Here is a 24,778-nt window from a genome sequence, read left to right on the forward strand (position 1 = left end):
TATTAAGTATTAAGTAGAAAATGCTATGTATTCGAACGCAAATAACGATATTCAGTGTGTGGATTCCACACTCAGTGTTAATAAACTAATGGAATTTTATAAAATGTGAATGTAACGTAAAACATTTCAGATAAAAGTACTTTGCTAATGATAATATTGATTAATTTTCCCCCAAGCATTACCAGCTAGCAGTTTCAGCTAAAAATGAAATCATTAAATTTATTAAAAGTTATGGTTTTAACTTAAATTACTGATTATTAGTTTTGTGCCTTCATAGTTTAGGTTTTTAACGAGATTTAGGATTACTATACAAGATTGCCAGAAAAGGTTCACTTTAACAAGCTTTTATCTTTCTATCCCCAAGCTTATTTCCGTGTGAATAAACGAATTTTATGTGGATTTGAAAGCTCCTTACCTCTCCGACCGCAACACTGCGTACCCAACTGTACGTTACAAACATTCTTGGTTACAAGGCGCTCTTGACAAAACCATGAATTAAAATTAATTGTTTGCTAAACTCTTTCCTGTAATACTTAAAAAGTAAAATTATATGGCAAGCTAGACAATTGTACAGTAATATTTTGTCTACATATACACTGTGTATATGGATTTCCACATTTAATAACTACTTAAAAGGGTGATAAAGAATTCAATTGAGCTAAGGAAGTGTACTGAAGTTGAATAATCTCTTTCACACAAACCAACTTGTTAACTTCACAAAATATGCAATCTTTTGATAGGTATACATTTTGTAATGGCCCAATCCAGTATCAGTAAGAAGAAAAGGTTTTGGTCCACATAGATGGATTGTCAAATTCAATAAATTTAAGTGAATGGCAGTAGGTAGATTTTTAACTTAATACTACTGTGCTGTATTCTGTTGTTTTTTATATTTTTTGTAAGAATTATTATTTATAAAGTTATTTTTGATTTAGTATTGTTTTGTGTTTATCAAATTCCGAATTCAACTTGTTTGTCGTGATAAAATTGGTTTGCAAGTAAGACATTAGAATGTACACACATTTTGTTTCGCCGATATGTTCTAAACAACATTTATTTTACGTTTAAACTTTTTTAATCAATATGAATAAGTATTCATTTTACCATTATACTATTAGAATATTGCTTAATATTATATAGTGAGTATCTGCCAATTATTTTTTACTTAAAATTTTAATTATTTTTAAACAGTTTTATAATTAATGACAAATTCTTTTACAGCTTAATTTTGGTACTTAACCAATTGCAAAAAACACAACCAATCTTCAAGCCGGGTTTGTAATGCTACGTAATGATAGCTTGATATTAAGGTAGGATTAAAAGATGTTGAAAAAAGATGGATTTAATGATAAATATAGGTACAAAAGTATAAATTAAATGTTTGAACTGTGAGATCATGAAGAGAGGTTCCGGTAAAGTTCTGGATGATATTGTCCGTCGTCTTCGTAACCTGCAGCACCGGCGGGCTGGGAGGCTCTGTAACAACATGAACAAGTTTAATTTTTATAAAACGAAAATACCATCGTTGCAGCAAACCTGCTATCAAAGTCAATTTCTGGTGGCTATATTAGTATGTATATAACATCATATATATATTCAAATCATAACATGCTATAAAATATATGTACTGAACGATTAGACCGACCCTCAACATAGTTAACATTGTGCCTAAAGAAATTTGGGTTTTTGTTCTAGAATACTTTTTTATTACTGCAAATATTGTGTTCATTTCTTTATTAAGAAGAAGTTACTCGTAGAACCTCGTCTACTAGCAAAGCTCGTCCATCAATACTATTTACATTGTTCTGAACCCTCACAACCTTGACTTTCATCTATTCGTTTTGTTTCTTGACCTTTGTGACCTGCTGTAATTAAAGTGAGAGGAATCCTGAGAAAAGAATATCATCGTGTCGAGCTGAGATCCATGTTCTAGAATAAATGTTTTGTTAACAAAGGATGGTTGAGTGATGGCCCTGACAGTTGGCCGAGAGATGCAATTAAACTCACGATTTATATTGTGCACAAAACACTAAAGTAACTAGTTCATCTGATTGTAACCTTTGAAGTGCTTTCTACAAGGTATTGTGACTGTTCCACTCTCGTTTTGCTTGTCACAAATTTTAAACAGCTATTTAACCCGTATGTTAAATTTGACTATTTTATTGTGAGTTAACGGGTAGGCCTATAATTTACTAGTATGGTCGGTGCAATACAATCAGACATATTAAATTCGATCTGAACGTGAAAATGTGAGAAATTCTTGAATTATTGAAAAGTTTAATTAAACCAATTATTATTTTTGGGTAATGAAATGCTGTAAAACTCACGGTGATTGTGACCAATTGTTGTAATAATTGTGCACGTCAAATAATGTAAGTTAATTTTGTTGAGTAAGATAAATATTTAGTTTAATTTTACTCTGGAAACGTTAAACTACACAAAAAGTTGAATGGCTTTTCGTGGAGGTGGATCTTCAAAACAAATCCCCCCCGTAAGACACATACATCTATTTTACTGCATAGTTAAGAACACCTTTATAGCCATCATATAATTACCTAACTCTCGCGATGAACTCCAGACTGCGCGCGATCTCCTCAGGTACCGGAGGAGGTGTGGGCAGGTGCGCCCCCTCGGCTCGGAATCCATTCTCGTCCGCCGTGTAGTGCACTGTGATCAGCTGACCGTCTGGAGCAGTGTAGGAGTACGACCCTTGGACACTCGGACCCTCAGAGTCCGTACCCTGGTTGGTCATAACACCCCTCTCCTGGCGGGCGATGCCGTCAGCTGTCTCGAAACTGGAACGAAAATCGTTTAGAGTTGACATGCTTATCTATTATACACATATTTTACACTGATTCTATGCAAATAATAAACTCCATCCCTTAATCATTAATTGAATGGAAACTGAAACAAATAGGTGCTACAGGACTTCATATTCAATTTGTTATTTGAAGGTTTATTTTCAGTAGTCAACCAATTAAGTATGTTGAATCTGGTAAAAACACATTTTGGTGCTTGAGGGGTTGTTGATGTTTGAAAGGATCAAGGATCAATGTTTAGATTTAAATTTATTCGATCGGTTGATACACTTAAGATGTCAATACATAGTATTTTTTGTTTAAACGGAATACGAGTAGTGGATAATAGTTATATGGATGAGATCAAAGCTTTGTCACCGACTAAGATCTGGCAAATCTTGAGCAAAGCCAAATTTTAAAAGTCCAAATATCAAGGTAAATCGTAAATTCAAATAGTAATAATATATTATTAAATGTGGTCAAATGTGAACGAGCCTTACAGTGACCTTGCAGTTAAAAGCTAGTTTTTTTATTGGCACGTGAATTTGTTCACGTCGTTTTTTGTGTTGAACATTTGAAAATAATTTTATGTCTACAAAATTCCGAAACCTGGAATTGTCCTACAAGGACGAATTAGAGCTGTAACGAGTTTTTAGTCTTAATATTAAGACAATGTATAGGTCTTATAACTCAAATATAATAAAAAAATTTACCACGTTGAAACTACACTTTAATGAGTTGGGATTTTTAAAGCTGAACCTCTAAACTAATTTTCTATGCAACCTATTCTTTTATAAAACACAATGTATCCTAGAATCCTAGAATCAAATATTTCATAAACCCTAGCACTTATCCTACATTTCCCACGGTAACCACCAATCTCTGTGACCTTTGACGACCACAGCTGACGAAGTTCCAAGAACATCTACAGGGCGTGACATAAGTGGGCATCATGAGGCAACTGGCGTTTCCGTTCGCTTTCTGCTACAATCACTCATCCTTCCAAAGGCCTTACCTCCTCCAGGTTGGGCAATACAACCATCCCGATTGATTGAAGTTGTATTGTAAATTGTTAGTATAATAGTCATTGGTGGAACTACGGTGGCCCCTGGTATAATGAACTCCAAAATATTGCAATTTTTTTCTCACACAAACGTTTAATTTGATTTCTTATTGGTCTGATTGGTGAAATTACATTATATTGAAAATATTTTGCTTAACAATCCGTAACTAAAACATACCAAGGGAATCGATGGAACTCATTACTCGTACGTAATTTAAAAGTTGTAATATTTTTTGCCCTTGAGTTAGGTTTTGTATTTATTGTTTTATCCAACGCGCGATTAAATCCATCCATGTTACACATACAGAATAAGAGACCTTTTAAGGATATTCTAGTTTACTGCTATAATATTACGAAGCACAGATTAGAAGAATAGGAGGAATGTGAAGGTCATTAAAATTTCGAATAAATTAATGAGTAAATTAAGTTCATAAGCCGGCTATGTTTTATTCTCTAATGACATATACGGAACCTGTGACGTTACTATTTAAGAACATAATACTATTGACTATTGGATACAGAAGTTGTTATATTAATAGTCAAAGATAATACTTACGTATAAAGCTAGCATCAAGCAACATAAAAAAAATTGAAGCTAGTGCGTACTTCTTTATATTAATAATTTTATAAGTTTTCTGTATTACCCAGTAGTTTAAACATCATTAACTTTTTGAAGCTCACACAACCAACAGAGTAATTAAATGAGGTTTTATTGGATGATAGGACCCCTGAATTAAGTAAAATTAGTAAGTAAAGAAACCATAAAAAAGCCTATATGTATTCATAATTTGTATGTAAGATAATTACTTGTAGTTGTAAGATCCGTCGTAAGCAACGTCATTAGAGTATGTCAGTATAGGCACCACGTCCTTAGGCACGTTGGTCCTGTAGTCGACAGGCTGGGAAGGCACTCTGGAGTACGGGAAGTACTCGGGCTGCGCCCCCGTGGGTCGTGATGGTGGCGGGTAGCTGACGGGACCGGTGGTTTGGAGTCGGTAACCTGTGTCGTAGGTACGGACAATATCTGCAGCTTCATTGGCTCTTATAGGAGGCACCTGGTAGTAAAAGATGATAGGCGAAGAAATAACAATAATGTTTAAATCCAAGTTTCTTTCGATAAAACAAAATAATTTGTATTGTTTCACTTCTGTTTCTCTATTTCTATAATTTGTCTCCAAGGCCGATAAATTAAGTCAAGATTAGCTTAAATGGGAATAGTAGAAGTGTATGCCTTATAGGGAATATTTTAATTGTAAGGGTGGTGAATTCAACATCTCAATACATAATATTTATGATATTTTCTAGGACCAACTAAAAAACAATGGCGTATAAATTAAGGAATTGGCGTAGAGGCACATCGCAAGTTGGATCGCTGATTGGCTTTTTTAGTTTTCCTACATTGCAGTTCACAACACCGTAACCAATAATGGTGTAAAAGTTCATTACTAGTCCATATCCATATATAATTTTTGTGTTTCATATGCACTATCTCAGATTATAATATAGCAAAACACTAATGTAATATAATTTCTCAACCTACTAGAGTAACATGGTTAATACTAAGGTGAATAAGTAAACTCAAATATCACTTGCCTGAGTAGGGTAGTTTTGGGGATCGACAGGGACACGGTATCCCGTACTCTGGAGCCGGTAGCCAGTCTGGTAGCTCCTAGCCTCGTGAACGTCCAGGTCTTCGCCCCCCTGGACTGCTTGTGACCCGTGGACATCGTCTCCCAGGGGAGGCAGCTGAGTAGGCGCTATGGAACCCAGCAGAGGTCGATGATGGTACTGGGGTCTTGGCTTGGCTTGCACGGTGTACAGTGCCAACAGCAGTGTTATTATCTGTAAACAATATACTTATAGTCTACAGGGATAAAATATTGCAGAGTGAGGATCATTTGAATAAACCTTACTGTACATTTTGGATTGCAATATTAATCTTAGGAAGTGTTTGACCAAAATTACCATTACCATGAAATAGGTTTGGATAAAGCTCTCGTCCATAGAACAAATTTGCACGTACAACCAGGGGTCAAATACGTGCGCTTGTAAAAGTTATCTTGCTAGTTGCCCTAACTTGAATTTATGTGTATTTTGAATAAAAAATTGAGGGCTAAAAAAAGTTACGACACGAATAACGATAATGGTATTTTAATGTAAAACATAATACTTAGGATATGTTAAATATTGAACTATCTCCTTTATCATTTGGCAATAGTCTGTCCTCTCGTAATCAACCAAATTATTAGGCTATGGCTGGAACTAGATCGCTAAAGTTAAGTTTTACCATTGACTAACCAACGCAGCATAGTAACCGAGTAGACTTCTTATCCCATTGTAAATTTTGAAGCCCGTTTTTCGTGTATAGTTCATGTTGGTTACACTGATCGCTAGTGTCGACGAAATCTTCTCTCCATTATTTTAGGGGTAATATCATGATGCTTGGGGAGGAGCTATTGTTTATGATAAGATCATTTTATTTGGGAAAACGAGGTTTTTAATTAGGGACTGAAACAATAAGAAACAAATTGTAAACAAAACACGACCCTTACAGTGTACCGGATGGAAATAAGAATAAAATTGTCTTCGGCTGACCCATACGGATGAGATATATACTAAGGGAGTATGTTTTATATATATATGCTTTTACTTGCAAATTGTCATTAAGAGTTTTTAAATAAAATCATGGATATTTTTGAAATAATTTATAAAAGTTAAGCATTAATGGAAGCCCATGAGAGAGAAAGCCATCCAACCCAGAAATCGAAAGTGGTCCACGACCCGTTTGTATCGAGGAAAGTGAGTCACAGAAAGTAGATCTAGACTGAACTAAACTTGGCCTTACTCTCACTTTCGCTAGGTCGGCGTTCTACTTCCCGCGTTTCTGGCGTCGTTCCGCATCTTGGAGGGAAAGTAAAATTACATCAGACCCAGACCGGAAACTGGGACTGAAGTTCAAGGGCACTAGGACTGAAGAGATTCATGTGATCTAGGGATGAGTCCAGAGCGATTATATTGGCGAGAACCAAACATTTAACACTTTTAGCTATGTAATATACTCAACATTTGGTGGTCCAGTGCCCAAAATAAACTTATGGTAGGCCTAAATCTATATCAATGAAAAACAATTGTTATACTCTATAGGATTTCTTTACTTCATCTCAAGAATTTAATTCCCTATCTTTGCACAGAGAAGAACAATGAATATCTTCATCCACTTTGTAGTTTTTAGAGACATAATTAAGTATTCTTAACCCAAATTTCAACCAAAACTTAATGTCCAATATTATTTACATACGATTAATGCAAAAATATAATGTATTTTGTTTAGTACTAAAGATGTAGTTTTTGTTTACTTTAAAGATTTTAATGGACAAGTTATCGTGTAGGCGTTAAAAATTCAAATTAAATCAATCCTAATTCATCCGATAAAAAAAAAACTTTTCTTTTCCTGAGAGATGTATAAATTTCTTTAATAAGTGGCTTTGCAGATACTGTAATAGTGTTCTACTACAAACAAGGGCATAGAATTATCGCATACAATTATTAGTGATTGTTTGAATTTGATACTCGTCTCCTTTTTTTTGTTCTCAAAGAATAACCTATTCCATTATAAAAATTCAAAATCATATCAATTCCTGACAATATTGTAACATATATATATAGCCTATCTATTCAGTTGAATACCCATTGTCATTAAATCTTTCTCCAAAAGACTGCGATTGTAAATATTCCAAATCTTACCACATAGCTCAGTTCAGCATTATACTTCGTAATGAAGACGTCACATAGAATAACCAATGTCATTCAATCTAGTAATTCCCTTTCAATCAATCATTGACTAACGAACACACTGACAATCCATTGAGCGATGGACGAAACCCGGGCCTTGACCTCAGCAACAATGCTTTGAATCTTAGACATCATCCGCAGTATGCTGAATACGCTTTGTACCAGCTGATGACACAATGCATTGTTAGAAACAATGGATCAGCAAACAATACGTCAAACAACCACCGCCTTGTTGATCCTTGTCTTTGCATATTTATTGGAACTCGATTTGTAATGGGAGCTGAATGATGAATGCGATTTTGGTTGTTTGAAAAAAAAACTCTATACGTTTGGTAAACTATGTTTTGGTAATCTTTGGTTGAATATTTTTACCTTTTTATGTACATTTTACATGAGGGAATTATGTTGTTTGCATACGTAGGATATTCGTGAAGCTTAGGTTGGTTTACAAGAGCATGTGCTACAATAGGCTTCTACATACAATTTACGTTTTTCGAGAACACTTTAATTAACTATCCGTAGTTTGATGTACCGAAGATTTTAACAGACTTGAATTCTATTCTTTAGTCCCGGCTGGTGGTTTAAGAATACTTGCAAATTGTTCAATTATTTCTATCATGTACTATATAAATAAATAAAAGATACAGTACCTCTTGAACCAAACAAATGTACTATTTAAAACTGTGTTATCAAATTACTCAAAAAATTTAAAGTAATTTACACATCATTATACTACATTCTTTTGTACTTAGAATTAAGCTCTTTATTGAAACTATGTGTAGTGTGGTAAAAAAATCAAATATGAACTTAAATACTAATCTACGTCTCAAATAAGATGTGGTAATTAGTTAGCAATTTTAAAAGGATATTTATTGTATCATCGTGAATTCTCGTAGGGGTCAACTGAGGTGGACGACCCTTTGGGTTGATTGATGCCAAATCTCGACAGTCTGGCGGGAATTCACCATCTCACGTAGGTCTTTACACATCACGTACGTACAAGGCGTACAGACCAGAATACTAAGTAGGTTTGCATTGCTACAGAAATATATAGTGTTTCGAGGCTTATTTTTCATACCAAACTGCTTGAGAAGATTAACTAACTCGTAAATTTGTAAGAGTTCAAAGTTCTTTTCAAACGTCAAGTTTATTCTAGAGGAGTATTTTTTTTCTGAGATTTTGAACGGGTAAAAAAGCGAAAACGAAAAGATTTCCACTCAATCGATAACCGTAAAAACGCATTTGTATCACTTAGTTTGTAACAATAATGTTAGTAATTAATCGTATATTTTATAACAGCAGCACAAATATATTACCGGCAAACGATGATTGACTTTAACTGTAAAATCAAATAATTGTATTACTTTGTTGTAAAATCATTATATTGTCTTTGCTATTGCTTATCATCCACTCTGTATTTCACAGCTTTGGAAAAAAATAAGGTGTAAAAAAATAATATAAAGGGTATTCTTAGAAGGATACGACCTATATCAAACGCATAAGAATCATGTTAACTACCATGGTAAAGAATTATGAAAGAAGAATGAAATAATTTCAGTAAAGTAAACTTTTGTATTAGTTAAGCTCACGTATTTTAAGTCGGCGCGGCTCTAACTGCAAAAATATGCATAAAATAAAAGATATTGAGAGTGTATTTTGAAAATCAATAAATTTTCGCTGGATAACATAAATATATAAAAAACATACTAAACTGTTTTGTTTATATATATCAAAGGAAGTATTTTCTTGTATTTATGTTTACTTCAGAATGATTGCATAGTGAAAATAACACTCACACAAATGTTCTATATGAAAAGGAAAATTATTTATTTTGATATTATGATAGGGAAAATAAGCTAGTTTAAAATTAAAACGTTACTTTTCCAAGTTAGAAATATGTAAATGCATTATAATCTTTTTAAAGATGTTCGATAATACCACTATAAGATTATAATCACCTTTAGTTATAGATAGTCACCTGCAATGTGGACATCCTCTTTAAATTTTGTATCAAAAATCATCATAGAGCCGCGCCGACTTAAAATACGTGAGCTTAACTAATACAAAAGTTTACTTTGCTGAAATTATTTCATTCTTTTTAGAGCATTTGAAGTCGGTTGTATTTTTTTACCAAAAAAAATATTAAATACTGTACTAAATGGCACATAATTACCAATCAAATTAATTACCATGGTAAACAACAAAATTTGTATGTTTATTATACCACTTTTAAGTGTTATACCTAAGAAAATACGTTATATGTAATGTAATGTTCTTTACTGTTTGATTTAAAACCAATTTACTTAAACAAAATCATATCAGTTTGGACCGCATCCCGAAAAGCTTCTGTGTAACTCCTCTATACCTCCTTGAAAATTGTCATAGGCGTATAAAATAAGAACAAATTTTTACGAGATCAATATGCTATATTTACAAATGCTGGAAAGAGAAATATCGAAACGGAATGAAACCTACGCTAACCCTACAATGACCAATGAATGAGTGGTAGGTCAATGACAGCTATCTTTAGCAAATTGTTCACTTGTTTTTGTTAGTGGATATTGTATGATGGAAAGGAAAATCGAAAAAAAATTGGCTTTACAACAATATGAATTTAAAAACTATATTGTTTATAAACAATAATAAAACATTTTTAAAAGGGGGTTAGAGGTTATTTATTGAACATTTGTCATCCACAACCTTTAGTAAATTTGTAATGACTTGTAATGCAATTTGGATACGCATTAATTTTATTGTAAGATTGTAGTCTCGGCATTTTTCAATTTACTAATATCTATATTTATAACATGTATAACTGTTTTTTGTAAAACTGCCTTTAAATGGTAATATGGGATTTCATACAAAGTGTACTTGTGTATCAAAACTGTCAAAATAATAGAATAAGTTCTACTTTAAAATTGTTATAAAATATCAACAAAATTTAATATAGAATAATAAAATGTTTCAGTATAAACATTAATTGTAGATTATAAATATTATGTACTCTGAGACATTTCCCGTAGGATATGTACGGTATAATGAAGTAACAAATATTTAAATCAACTTTTTCTATTAAAATTAATTTTGTTAATCTTTATTTCGCCCCATATTTTCATAACATGCATACTTTAAAATACTCATACTATGAAATGCTCTGAAATTAAACCACATTGATACAAATATTCATAAAATTGCAATAATTAATTACGTCTTATTAGTATAGATGATTTATTATACCTCAACACAATCTAATAAAAAAACATAACAGCAACAATCCAAAGTCAAAACCAAATAAATATGGAATAACTTACCTGTTTCATGTCTAAAATCCAACCGATGGACAGGGCGGGACTGGTGAAATGGGCGTTGTACCTGTAGCTACTTATAGAGGATCTCCTAAACCGACAGAGGGACGGACACAATGATTGGTTGTGTCCAGTGACGTCATCACGCACACACGCACACTCACGCACCGTTCATCACGTGACCATTGTTGCAGTGATGTATCACATTACAGGTGTCAAGAGGTGACTGGAAGAACCATTCTATTCTGGACGTTATGATTGATCTTGGAAGATGAACCGATCTGCTGCAACCTTGGGGATAATTTTCATTCTTTGTTTTTGTTGTTTATTTAATCGAGATGGGTTTCGACGCTCTTTTTATTATAATGTCCACTCATGAAACCCTAGGAAATGTATTAAGTTGGAAAGAAGTAAATCTGTAAAAATTTTTATAGAAATCACTATTTTGTAATAAGAGTTTGAAGTACTTCATTGCCGCACGAGAACTGTTAATGGCCCCACGGAGCTTTAGTTGAGTGCGGACATACATTTCGAGAATGGCAATGATTTTATTCGTAATACACATAAGAATTTTAACCACCATAATTAACTTCACAGCACACAGATTAAATTTATATCTGTACGTGCAATGTCATTCATATGTTTTTTACAACGTTTTTATTAGCTCGCTTTCTTGTCCGGTACAAATTTTGCAATCAATTGTATAATAAGTTCCCGATTAACTAGACACTTGAAACTTGAAACATGGCTCACAAATGAATGACAATGCAATATTATATAATTTAATTTTCATATTTCCATTGGGCTACACCCCAAGGGCTTGTTTTTATTAACTCACTTTCTTGCAAATTTTGATACTTCCCGATGAGCTAGAGACTTGAAATTTGAAACATAGCTTACAAATGGATGACAATGGAATATTATATCATTTAATTTTCATATTTCCCTTGGGCTACGCCCCATGGGCTTCCAGATTTTCCATGTTTACATTTTTATCGAATGTAAATATATCAATTAATTTAAGTCAGCTGTAAATACCTAAATTTGACAGTTGTTCAAAGAGCAGAGGTTAAGAAGTATGCTCCCAAGAGATTCTTTATACAAACAAACATTTCAAAATAAAAATAAACATTCTGATTGCATATATAAAGGTGTTTTTAAGTAATGTCATTTGTTATGTATTTAGTGTTCTATAAAGTTAACAATAAATTAAATAGATTGATATATTTATAGTTAGTAGGTAGGACCTACATTCAATCTATTACATAATTATATGAAAAGAACCTAAAATAAACCTTAGATTTCCCACATGCCTCTGTCTTAATCTGATATAGATGCTTGAAATAGATTTAACATCCACACACATTAAAAACTAAAATGTAGAAAATAATTTATAAATAAAATCTTTTTTAAAAACAAAACGTTTTTAAACCACTAAAAAGTAGAAAATAATTTATAAATATGTGGAGAATATAAATACTTTTAAGATTTAAAACGAAAAACGTTGGGTGCATGCAATTGATAATAATACATTAGTTCAATAGGTGAAGGTTATTGTAAATTATCTATTGCATGCACCCCACGTTTTTCGTTTTAAATCTTACAAGTATTTATATTCTCCACATATTTTTAAATTATTTTCTACTTTTTAGTGCGTTTAGAAACGTTTTGTTTTAAAAAAGGTTTTTATTTATATTTTTAAGTTATGCTATTCGCTTACCTCGTGATATTGTTTTATAGAAACGCAAACAGTGAAATCAGCTGATAAATGAAGCGAAATGAACGATTTTAGGTACTTGTTATAGATGAGGCAATATCATAATTTCCATCTAGTGGTAGGAAAAAGAAGCTGCATTCAATTTTCTTTTCTGTCCTCTTCATGCTCGGGTTCTTTATCGGTATATCTAGCGTCTCTACATGAAGAGATTCTCGTCATTCTCATTTATTTACCTCATAGAATGATGAATGTCTAATGAGTTCTGAACCACTCTCGTTATTCCGTTTCATTGTTAGTATATTTATGTTTAGATGTTAAGAATTCATTTAGATAAAACAATCAAAGGACGATGAATGCCACTATCAGTCTAAACGGTAATATATTATGTTATTTTAAAATAAAAACTAAGTCATAGTAGTCCACAAACATAAACTATCCTTCCGGGAATAATTTCTGATGAGGATACATTTAACAACCAACATTATGACTTGAAGAATTCATTAAGATTTTACTTAATTGTTTTTAATCATTAATTGAGAATATCCGGAAGAGTTGAGAATATTTAGAAGTAGCCTATATTTTTCTGGGATCTGTCCCAGTGCTTGCATTCATCGTGTAAGAAGGAGATCAACTTGTAGCCGGATATTTCCCACTTTCATTTATGTCTAGTCTCATAGTGAATTCACCTTGGAAATAGTTTAACGGAAGTAATTTAATTGTGGTTATAAACAAGAAGTAGTATATGTATCTTCCTTATATGTATTGAAAAATAAAAGTAAAAATTATAACGCCCATAGGGAACGAGAGCAAATAATTCTTACGTTATTATAACACTGAAAACTGACTAAATCATAAAAAAGTTACTAAATGATAAAGATTTATGGCATTACTAATTTTTTTAAGGTATACAATTTCGTACGTTTCAAAGCAAAGCATGTTCATTCTACAGTTAATTTTATTACTTTAGTTAAACTTACTTTTAACTAACTACTTTACTAACTACTAACTACTTTTAACTTACTTTTACTTTAAGTATACATCAAATCCAAATTAAGCTGCTTATAGAAGGGGTAAACAGCAAGCCACTGGCTACATTACTCTCAAGTTGACTTACTGGATACTTACTAAGGAATAACCCTTTACACAAGGTAAGTGCAGCTGATGAGCAGTTGCAGCAAGCAACCTTGCCTTCCCTTCTTTACCCGTCTACAAGCCCCTTTAAATAAATATCAATATTCATTTGTTTTAGTTAAATAATTAATTATAACCTTTATTGTCCATAGTGAGTTAAGGATGTTTAAGCCAAATAGCTTTAAGCTTATTAATTGTATTACTTTTGTAAAAAAAAAAAAAAAAAAAAAATGCTGTAACACATGATGGTTTTAAATCACCAGATAGCTTTGGGTTCTATCTGCAGGCAATATATATTGATACTTTAATACTTTACTTTAAATGGCAACCATACGAAGTAGGTATTTTAAGTCAAGTACGAATGGAGATAAGTGTAGGATGAGTGTCACGATCTTGTAGTCTTGTTCTAAAACTGATTCTATATAACACACATCTCAATCAGTCTTGTTTTTACTGATTCTATATAATATACATATCAATGCAAAACCGAGCTAATAAAACATCTAGTGGACTGGACATATAAGTCCTTTACATTCATATTAAAAATTACTTATTAAGTCCATAATCGTGGTAAAAGCAATGGATATATCTTGAGAATGCATTTATTTTTTGTAATATTAAAACCAAAATATTTGCTTAAATTTATTTTTGTAGCCCCACGATTGCTTAAAATGACAAAACGGCTTGTCAGTCCTCGTTAGACCATCCTTATCTTGTGGGTAACGTGTGGTAACACTTGCTATAAATTTAGAGATCATTAGAGCTCCACCGTTAGACTAACAAAATTTTTTATACTTTTGTAGGAAAGATTAAAAAATTCACAACAGAACTGAACTTTATTTTTAACTAGCTGTAACCCGCGGGCTTTGCCCCGTTTAACTTCTTAATTTTCAAGATTATCTCGTTCGCATGGCTCAATCACGTCCTGGTTGAAGTTTGTTCGCTACGCTCACTCACCTTTAGGTTGGAGCTCGTTCGCTACGCTAACTCGCCTCCAGGTTGAAGTTCGTTCGCTACGCTCACTCACCTTTTGGTTGCAAATTAGCTGTTGTCATAAATGTAAAAGAAATAATAGTGCTGCACCCTGTTGGTAATCCTTGTAACTTTAATGCCTTTGAACATCATAGAACAGAACCAACTTGTTTAATTGAAACAGCTGTTAAGATTCAATAATTCCATTTCTCATAAGGTTAACATGGGAAACTCCAGAGCCACTGGGGCGGAGCCCGAAAGGATTTTTGAAATAAGAATATGCCTATATGTTAATCGGGAATGTGAGCTATCATCATGCCAAATTTCAGCCCAATCCGACCAGTATTTTTCGAGTTTACTTTTCCCATACACACATACAGCAACCACCTCTTTTTTATAATAGTATAGATAGATAGATGAAGAATGCAATGAAAATGTTGAATAGATTGAGAAAATGTTCCAATCTCCTACATATCTCTAACATGGTATAAACAACTAATATTGTTACTTGACATTTAATGAAATTTTTTTTAAATGAAAATATTACAATATTGAGGAATTGGAAATGCATAAAAACCCCCTTTTTACCATGAGGACACCCGTAGGAAATTATCAATGGTTGCAGTTTAGGTACAATTAATTCATGAGGACTAGTTCAAGATTGAGTGGCGAACGAAATGTATTTGCAAAATGCATGGGAACTTTGATCTGCATATTAACTTAGTGGTCACAAAGCAAAATATTTCGAAATGTATTAAACCTTAACCGTTTTGCTATTTAGGTAGGTTAAACATAAAACCATGGTAACGAGGTGTTTACCAATGTCAACCAATCAGTGTTTTTGAAAATCCATTTTACGTAAGTTTTGGTCCACTCCCTTCTTTCATTTATATCTTAAATAGGGTTAACATAAATTGGTTATCACAACGTTCCAGACTATCAAAGCTATAAATTATCTCTATCCATAACTTTATTAGATCTTTGATCAATTGTTTAACATCTTATTTTAAAAGATTGTTATTGTGTGTAATGAAATAACTACATGAATAGTGTTGGAACTGTCCACAAGTCGTGAGGGTATATCAATTTTTGGAAGTTTGTAGTATTGAAGTAATGCAGGAATCCGAATTTCACTTATATCAACACGATGATTTAATATTACAGACGTAATGTAGCATAGTGACTTTTTGTCTGATAATTAGATTATACATTGTATTATACAACTTTACTCTCTACGGCTACGTCCAAATTCACCAACATTTTTGAGGTCGTTTCTAATGTAAAATTCACCAACTTTCTACCTGGAGCAGGTACGATATTTCTCCCGGCGGGCGGGGAAGGAATTCCGAATAGTTTGTCCTCGCCTGCTCCGTCTCGCCTCGGCGAGAGTGTACTGCTTAGCCCTAATAGTACTGTTTAAGCTGTGATTGTTTCAGGCAGCTTTAGGTTAGGTTAGGTTAGGTTAGGTTAGGTTAAGTTAGGTTAGGTTAGGTTAGGTTAGGTTTGGTTAGGTTAGGTTAGGTTAGAGGTTACAGTACACTCTCGCCGAGACGAGACGGAGCAGGCGATGGCAAACTATTCGGAGGGAATTCCTTCCCCGCCCGCCGGGAGAAATATCGTACCTGCTAAAGGTAGAAAGTTGGTGAATTTGGACATTAGAAACGACCCCAAAAATGTTGGTGAATTTGGACCTGGCCCTCTCTACGTTCGTAGTCAACAAGAATATTATAAGGGGAACCCCTAAATAGAACAAATCGTACAGGACTTGCAGTACATTTATCTGTGATAGGTAAAATGACAATTTATTTACCACAGCTGTCCATAGACTAGGAAAAATAAAAAAAAATACAAACACGTTATAACTTTTTATTTCATGGTAAAAAAAACTTAAAATAACAAACAATACATCACTCGGATCACGACTGGGGTCGATAATTACAAATTTACATTCGAGTCCTACAAAAGCACTTTATACTAGACACAAATTATACTGAGCTTCATAAAACATTTTTACAGCTAACAAAAAATATAATTGGCCCCACTACAGACACATCTTACATAATATTAAGTTTATTTATTCATCCAGTATTTTCTTAATCTCATTCCAAATATTTTAGGCAACATTTTGCTTAACATATTTAGTGCCTATTATTTACAGAGTGCTCTTATAGAAGTCGTTCAATTAGTTACAAAGGTAACTGGTTCATATCGTGATTAATTTGTGAACTTATTTCCCTTGGAAAAACGGCCTAGGTCCAGGGGCTCCACCCCCTTGGAGCGCCAGGGACTTAGCGATAGCCTCAGGTATAGGTGGTGGAGTTGGTAGATGCGCTCCTTCGGCATGGAAACCTGTTTCGTCAGCGTACCAGGTCACCGTGATAGGTGTTCCTAGAAATAAAAAAACAGGTATAAATAACAGTTATGTATTTACTGTATCTTAGTTATGTTAAAGGGTGTTCTTTAAACAGTAACAAGTTGATTTTTAATACTGTTTTCTATGATCCTCTGATCATGATATGATTTTCTTAATGACATATTGCATCATTTGTTGACTTCATCCCTATTATGGAGTTTCGTGTAAAGCAACAGGACTAAACAACATTGTGAATTGTGAGCTGCATTACTCGCATCCTGTAGCATCATGAACATTTTATTTAAAGGAATAAACAAGAGTGACCAGTATAATAAGTGTGCCGGGACCTGGTGAAGGAATATCTTTATGAAACGGAAATAATAAGAAATAGTGATTTTGTATACTTATAATCCATAAACAATATTGCAAATTAGAGACTGTGGAAGTTAAAATGTTTACTAGTATAATTTATTAATTTCGTTTAATTTATTAGTATAAGGGCTATAATACTGATATTTCAAATGACCAACACTTTGAAAAAGAATGAACTTCCTTAATAGCCTCTTGTTGTAAAATGTAAAAATATAAGGTTCTTGCAAAAATGGCAACAATCCATATTTTATGGTGCCTTATTTCTGAATGTTAATCATTAAAATAACTCAGGCAGCATGATAATGCCTCACCAGAAATCTAAGAAAGCAATAATCTCTGTATTTTAATCTAAATAATCTTCAAAGATTTTCAAGGCAAGTTACCTTATAGTCTATAGATTTTATGAAATCATTTAACATTTGATTTAGAGTCGGAGTTATTCTCTTGCTGTAAGGCCAAAGCTACGGTACATGTTTGATTTATTACAAAATGTAAGGCAATAGTGTTAAAAATTTGTTATTAACTAAAACTTTTTAAGGACAAATTTAGTTACCATCAGGAGCGGTGTAGGAATAGCTTCCCTGAGCTGTCTGTGCCTCTAGATCTTTTTGACCAGGATTCTTCAGAAAGCCACTTTCTTGTGCGGAAATGCCGTTTCCAGTCTCGTAGCTAAAAATACATATTACAACGTTATAAGAAGCAAATCCATCGTAATGAAGACACGTGAGTTTATCTGAATGTTTTAAATTAGCAAAACATATTTCACATTTTCTTGTAAAGTAGATATTCTATTTATTTCTTGAGGTAAAAAGCTTAGTTAAATTGAGCCATCGATTGAGTTTTCTCATGTAAAATACAACTTCCTCTGTTTATATCCGGTAAGTTTAAAGTATAACTGCAAAGGCAACTTAACGTAAAGCTTAACAACTGTCTCTTCTCAATATCATCAAATTAGGAACTAAATCTCTTAAATGATAACTTCAGAAGGGACACACTCTATAAGAATCTCTGATAACTACTTTATGTTTCTTTGAGTACAAAATTAGCTGCAGGTGATCCATAGAAAATGGATGTCTACTTCCAGTGAAAGGTGATCCTACCATCATCTTCATATTTCATCTTGTAACATCATCATATTTTTAAAACGTAATTAAATACAAACTATATTTTCCTTTATGTTAATGGATAAGAGTTTCTTAATAATATTTCAATTCATATGAAAACACACAAAATATCTAAACTATTTCGTACTTCAAATGCATAAGCCATTATGCTAGTTCACAGTGGGTGTACAGGCTGACATGAATCGATATTCTATTGACCTATTTGACCTTCAACCTCCCTAAGGTTCTACAGGTATTGATGACCTGCCTCTCAAGATGATCCCATTGCATAACCCTACTTGGCGCAGTCTTTGAGAGTATGCAGGCAAATTTGCATTTGGGTTAAAGGCCAGGAGGTTATGAGAATCTGTCATGTGCGAGATTTAGGAATAGTTAATGTCCATCTTAAACGGTAGTTTACCGTAACAGGATAATTTGTGGGTAAAATTCTTCCCCTATAAAAAAGTAATTTCTGGCCATATATGGCCATATCAAAATTCCATATATGTTTTTATAAAGCTATATATGGTTTTGTATGGCCATATATGGAAGCAGATATGGCCAGATGTGGTTGTATCCATATATGGTGGTGTCCATATATGGTCATATATGTAGTCTATATATGGAATTATTGGCCATATATGGCCATACATGTTTTCTATATATGGAATGATTGTCCATATATGGCCATACATGTTTTCTATATATGAAATTATTGCCCATATATGGCCATAAATATCCTCCATATATGGAATCATGGTCTATATATGGCCATATATGACTCCCAGGTATGGAATTAAATTACTCATATACGGAATAATAATTTTCCATCCATGCTCATGTATAAATGAGTTTTTGACAATAACTGAAATTATTATAAGGAATTGTTGCCACATTTGGATTTTGTAACTGGACTCCCAAACACTTCTTATAATATATATAATATTATAAATCTTAAAGTTTGTGAGTTTGTGTATTTTCTTGTTGCTCTCGCAAGCACAAACTACCTACTGAACTGATTGAGTTGAAATGTGGTACAGTAGGGGGGCATAATATAGGCATTATCTTGTTTTGTGTGTGATAATATAGGCATTTCTCATTTAAAGTAATTAGTAGTAAAGTAATAAAGTATCCAGATTTGAACCCAGATGACAAAATCCTGTACATACATCTATTGTACAATTTTATTATAACGAAACAAAATCTTAAAACTGACGAATAATTTTAAAATTGTAAGTGTAGTAGGCCTAAATAAAGAGAATATTATATTAATAATTAATTAATTGTACCTTTACTATCAAACAGCCGCAAATATCTATGTCACGTAGTTAGGCTATATTAATAATAACATTCTTCAAATGACATAAAATGTCTAAGAAAATCTTGTTTTACGAGACCAAATACAGCTTCTCTTATTCGTAATGGGTTTTGTTAAGACAACTGATATGAAGCAGTTGTAGAGTAGTGGTCAAAGGGGTGAACTCCCACGCTAGAGTCCCGGGTTCGAATCCCAGTCGGCTACTTAAAAAATTTTGTTTTGAAATTTTCGAATTAAAAATTTTTATTATGGTTTTAATGCATAGTTTATACCATTTAATGTGAAAATATGTTTAATTGTAATTTTTTTATTTATTTATATATTTTTAAAAAAAAATTTCCATATATGGGGGATTCCATATATGATCATATCTGGCTATATTCGGTCCAAAACCAAATATAACCAGATAAAAAAAAATTTATATGGCCATATATAAACTTTTTCATAAGGGTTTACATTTATCTTTCCGTTTATCTTGTTATGCCGTTGCACAGTTTTTAAAAGAGAAGTATGGAAAGTGTATGTCAATTGTAATTTAAGAGTTCAACATATAATCAACATACTCTTTTCTAAAACTTTATGTTTCACCAATAAACTTTCAACATTCAAAAAAATATAAAAAGTCTGATAAAATGTATTTGAAGTTGTTTATACAATCGATACAAAGTGGCTATGAAGTAGTTCTAAATGTTATAAAGGGATAATAACTACAAAATATATAAATAAAAATATACAGTAAATTTTTTTTATTATATTTTAACATAATTTTTTTGTGACAAACCACTCCAACTCCAATCTCCTAAAAAAAGGTAAATAGCAATCCCAAATATTTACGTTACTGTAATCGTTTTTGATATATTTTGATGTGTGCTCATATTAAACTTTTTTAACCTTAGCGTACTACAGCCAAAGTTTCAAGTTAAGCTACAATTTGGAAAACTCAACCGCCGTATTCCTACAAATATGTGATAGCAAGGTATATGTTAGAGAGTCCAAAAACATTCCTTAGGATAAAATGTTTGACGGGTGTTTTTTAGTGTTTTAATCCTAATGGTTTTGCTACAAAACCATTACAAAACTCTAACCCTCGCATGCATCATAATGGACACATGTTACTATTTTTATTTGTTCATGACAAAATAACAAAGTTGTATACACATTTTTTGTGATATTTAAGTACATATATTTTATTTTCTCTCCATACGGAGGGTAGAAATTTTAAATTTTATTTGAAGTTTAACCAATTGTTTATCTTTTTTATATTTATGAGTAGTCCTATGTTAATCAAATCAAACTTGCAACTAAATTACCTTCTCTTATCTTCACTCTAAATGCACACCCTGTTGGGTCCGTATAGAATAATTCTAATTTAATCTAATCAATTTTTACCTTATATGGCACCGCCCCCCCCCCCCCCTAATGATGTAAATTGAAACAATTTCTATTTCTGTTTTTATCAGTCTACAAAAAATATTACAATATATCTAATCATCTTCATATCAAAGGCACACATCATTCTCATGACAAACTGACTTTATATTACCCCCTCACCTGTATCTGTAAGATCCATCAAAGTTGTTGTCGTTGACGTAGTTGAGGATGGGGACGATTTGGCCGGGGGCGAAGGCCTGAGGAGCTCCTAACCTTCTCTGGGCCACGGCACACCCCAACAAACACAGACCTGCAAGCTGGAAGAAAAATAAGTCATATAAAGTCAAACTAAATAAGTAATCAATCAAAATAATGTAACATAAAACTCGCTAGGAGATTATTAATCGGATTTTTTTTAAGGTGTAAACAAGTGCAAGGGTAATCTTTGTGGCCTTAACTTATCCTGTGGGATGGGTAAAGCCAAAAAAGTAACTTCAACCAAACTCAAAATAAGTTGTTTAGCTAGATTTTACGGGATATGTTTTAGGGCATAGTATAATAGTTTCCATCAAGGTACACGACAGTTCTTTTTACAGGTTGCAGTCTTGAAATTCTACATAGGACGTACAGGATTGTAAATAGTAACTTGTTTTTAAATTTTTCTCATAGAATACGATATTTTTCCTGAATTGTACAACTAAAATTTCATGTTCAACATTTTTATGTGTTTACCTTTGTTCAGTTCCTTTTAAAAAAGTGTGGTTTTGAGATACCTATCGTTACTATACTACAATAGTTTTCATACACAAGAATTACTAACAGTAATATATCTGTAGACCGTGTAGGCTTACATATATGCTGGCAGATCATAACATATTATTACCACTGTTACAATGTCTGCACTCTGTGATTCTCTCACATATCTACTCCGTGGTTATTGTAACCAGCTGTAAACACCGTGTTACAGCCCTGTTCACAGTAGTACCTCAATTAGCTTGCAACAGTGGCACCATTGTACTCTTGTGAACCGGACTTGATGTATTACTTCTGTCATTACAAAATAGTCTGCTTAAAGGTCACGACGGTTAATTTCAGTACCAACTGTTTCACAACCCAAAATGTGGTGTTTTTTGGAATATGTTGCTCTAACGTGGATCTTTATTTAAAATAATTCGGGTGAAGAATTTCGTTAAGTATTACTAGGCCTGGTTTCATAAAACATACCACTTATTATTTTTATTCAAAACAATTTTGCCGTAGCAAGATATGCATATACTCAAAATATTATTTATTTTTGAAACTTTATTTTGCCACAATTCAGTTAAGTAACATTTTAAGGCTGCATATTAAGAAGAAAAAAAATTATTAGCTTTGCTTTATAAATTCTTTTTTGAAGACAGTAACATTCTAGTTTGGGAAACTGGGATGTCGCCAATGATTGACATGGCAATAAGCCATAAATTTATTTTTGTTATCAAAAAAGCCTAACGAGTATGAATTTATATGAATGTAAATACTGTACCTCTCTAAATGTTAATAAAAATGTATAGATATTGCCTTTTTGTCGTACTCATTAATTTCGTGTTCAACGAGGTTTATAAGGTTAAAAAAGGTTCAATGTACAAATTGCATAGTTATCTTTTAACTATGGAAACTATTAAATTTTTTACAGATCCAAAATGAATTTTTCGTGGCTTAAAACAGGACCCAGCTGTTAATTTTCTTGTTTATATAACTGACCCCGGCTATAACCAGCTCATCTTAACCAATTTTAAAAGCTGTAATCTTATTCATTTAACACTAGATGTTCAATGGACTTTTTTGTTTTATTACAGTTATATAAGGGTACAAGTTATATTCTATATCCTATAGCACCATAATGTACAAGGATAGTCTATTACTTTTAAAGTTGTTGAAGCTTTTTGCAAATGTGTTACTTTTTCATAAATTTTGCAGGTTTAGTTTTATACACATGTGTTTTATTGATTCCCTTATTTTTCTTTGTGGCTAACCCTTATTCGGTCATGTATTAAATAAATGATAAAATAAATCATATTTTATATTGTATTTATTATGAATAAAGTTTAATGTAAAAATAAAATATAATAATCATTTTTAAAAGTTAAAATAGCGTTTTATTACGAAAATTATCACATTTTTGTTTACAGATTCAGTATGAAACTTATCGATCTTGAAGCTCGAGCTTTAAAAAGGACTCAGCTTTCAATTGTCATTTTAAAACTGGCCCTATCTATAACCAGCTTATCTTAGCCATTTTTAAAAGCTATAATCTCATTCATTCAACACTAGATGTTTTATGGACAATAGATTATTTTATTTGACTAGACCGATTTTCTACGAAAATTACGCACCCTAGTTTTGTTGCCACTAGAATAATATACTAATCTAATGTAATATATTTTTAGGCGTAAACCTAAATTAATACAAATCTTAAACTATTATTTCACCCCACTGTGTATAAAATAAACATGTTGTATATCTTAAAGTCCCAATGCTACCTATGCTGCTCAAACTATTCAAATTGACGTAACGCATGTAACCCTGCTATACTTCAACATACATCCTGGGGTCCTGGGTTCAAATCCCGCCAAATCACCAATGGATTTTATCTAAGTGATAATGCCGTAACCCCTAAGCCTAGCCTGAAGTAATGTGAAAAATATTTCCGGGCTCGTGCCTAGCGTCCTAGGACAAAAAAATACTCCAACATACCCCCCAACATCCTGCAACACATTCACTCCATCTCCTGTAATCCAACAATGGTGACGTAGTCTACTCACCAGTTTATACATTGTGACTTATCCTCGTCAGGCACTAGACACTACTGATAACCCAGGACACCCCGACCTCTATTTATATCAGACATAATGTTTCCAAAGTCGAGTAAGTTGAATATTCCACCCACCGCTCCCCCCCCCCCCCCCCGAGCTGACCTTTCTTTCATTCTTTCTCCCTCCAGGCACCTTTCTCCCTCTCAGAATCCGTTGTCTGTCAAATCTGCATTTCAATCCTAAAAAGTTAGGTACCGTAAGTTCTGTGTGATTTTTTATGTATAATTTTGATAAGATTATTTTGATTTATCATTGAATGCCTTTCGTTTTTTTCATACTGTTAAATTAGTTAAGGAAGTATTGTATTCAATTAAACTTAGATAAAAATAATGGTTATTTTTGGAAATTTAGATATTTAACTAAATACAATTTTTTTAGGTTACAGTAATAGAGTTTTTAATTTTCACGTGAAACAAAAACAGTTTAATTTTTTTCCTTCAAATGTGGAAGCCCAAAATTGCTAACAGTACTAATATACAATGTTTTTATATTTTATGTTAGGTAATAATTAGTTATCATACATTCCTGTATGTAAAGTGTGAAAGGATGCTAATTACATAATTACGTAAAAAGCTAAAGAAGCAGCTTGACATATGAAGGATTTTCTTTTTTGAAATGAGGCTTAATCTCC

At 32.6% G+C, this 24,778-nt stretch overlaps 2 protein-coding genes across 2 annotated transcripts; both read right to left on the reverse strand.

Moving 5' to 3' along the window:
• Positions 1-1,341: 1,341 nt before the first annotated feature.
• LOC128981921 (uncharacterized) lies at positions 1,342-11,034 on the reverse strand. Its single transcript, XM_054400915.1, has 5 exons — positions 10,965-11,034; positions 5,455-5,703; positions 4,669-4,916; positions 2,556-2,795; positions 1,342-1,476 (listed from the first exon to the last, which is right to left on the reverse strand). The coding sequence occupies exons 1-5, from the start codon at positions 10,971-10,973 to the stop codon at positions 1,395-1,397; spliced, it is 828 nt and encodes a 275-aa protein (XP_054256890.1). The 5' UTR covers positions 10,974-11,034; the 3' UTR covers positions 1,342-1,394.
• A 5,596-nt stretch (positions 11,035-16,630) lies between these two features.
• LOC128981922 (endocuticle structural glycoprotein SgAbd-2-like) lies at positions 16,631-24,176 on the reverse strand. The gene is made up of 4 exons (XM_054400916.1): positions 24,097-24,176; positions 21,476-21,612; positions 18,057-18,172; positions 16,631-17,166 (listed from the first exon to the last, which is right to left on the reverse strand). The coding sequence occupies exons 1-4, from the start codon at positions 24,106-24,108 to the stop codon at positions 17,006-17,008; spliced, it is 426 nt and encodes a 141-aa protein (XP_054256891.1). The 5' UTR covers positions 24,109-24,176; the 3' UTR covers positions 16,631-17,005.
• Between the last annotated feature and the right edge of the window lie 602 nt (positions 24,177-24,778).

This window comes from Macrosteles quadrilineatus, unplaced genomic scaffold (assembly GCF_028750875.1).
Source record: "Macrosteles quadrilineatus isolate MER2022 unplaced genomic scaffold, UCM_ALF_1.0 Scaffold_57__1_contigs__length_777910, whole genome shotgun sequence".
Classification (NCBI taxonomy): Eukaryota; Metazoa; Arthropoda; class Insecta; order Hemiptera; family Cicadellidae; genus Macrosteles; species Macrosteles quadrilineatus.

What these genes read in the sequence shown, in the direction of transcription:
- LOC128981922 (XM_054400916.1), bottom strand. An exon ending in GATGGATCTTACAGATACAG is followed by an intron (nt 18,173 to 21,475) that starts GTGAGGGGGTAA and finishes ATGTATTTTTAG; the next exon opens with CTACGAGACTGGAAACGGCA. An exon ending in TTCCTACACCGCTCCTGATG is followed by an intron (nt 17,167 to 18,056) that starts GTAACTAAATTT and finishes TTTTATTTCTAG; the next exon opens with GAACACCTATCACGGTGACC.
- LOC128981921 (XM_054400915.1), bottom strand. An exon ending in CCCAAAACTACCCTACTCAG is followed by an intron (nt 4,917 to 5,454) that starts GCAAGTGATATT and finishes TTTTACTACCAG; the next exon opens with GTGCCTCCTATAAGAGCCAA. An exon ending in GACGGATCTTACAACTACAA is followed by an intron (nt 2,796 to 4,668) that starts GTAATTATCTTA and finishes TTTTCGTTCCAG; the next exon opens with TTTCGAGACAGCTGACGGCA.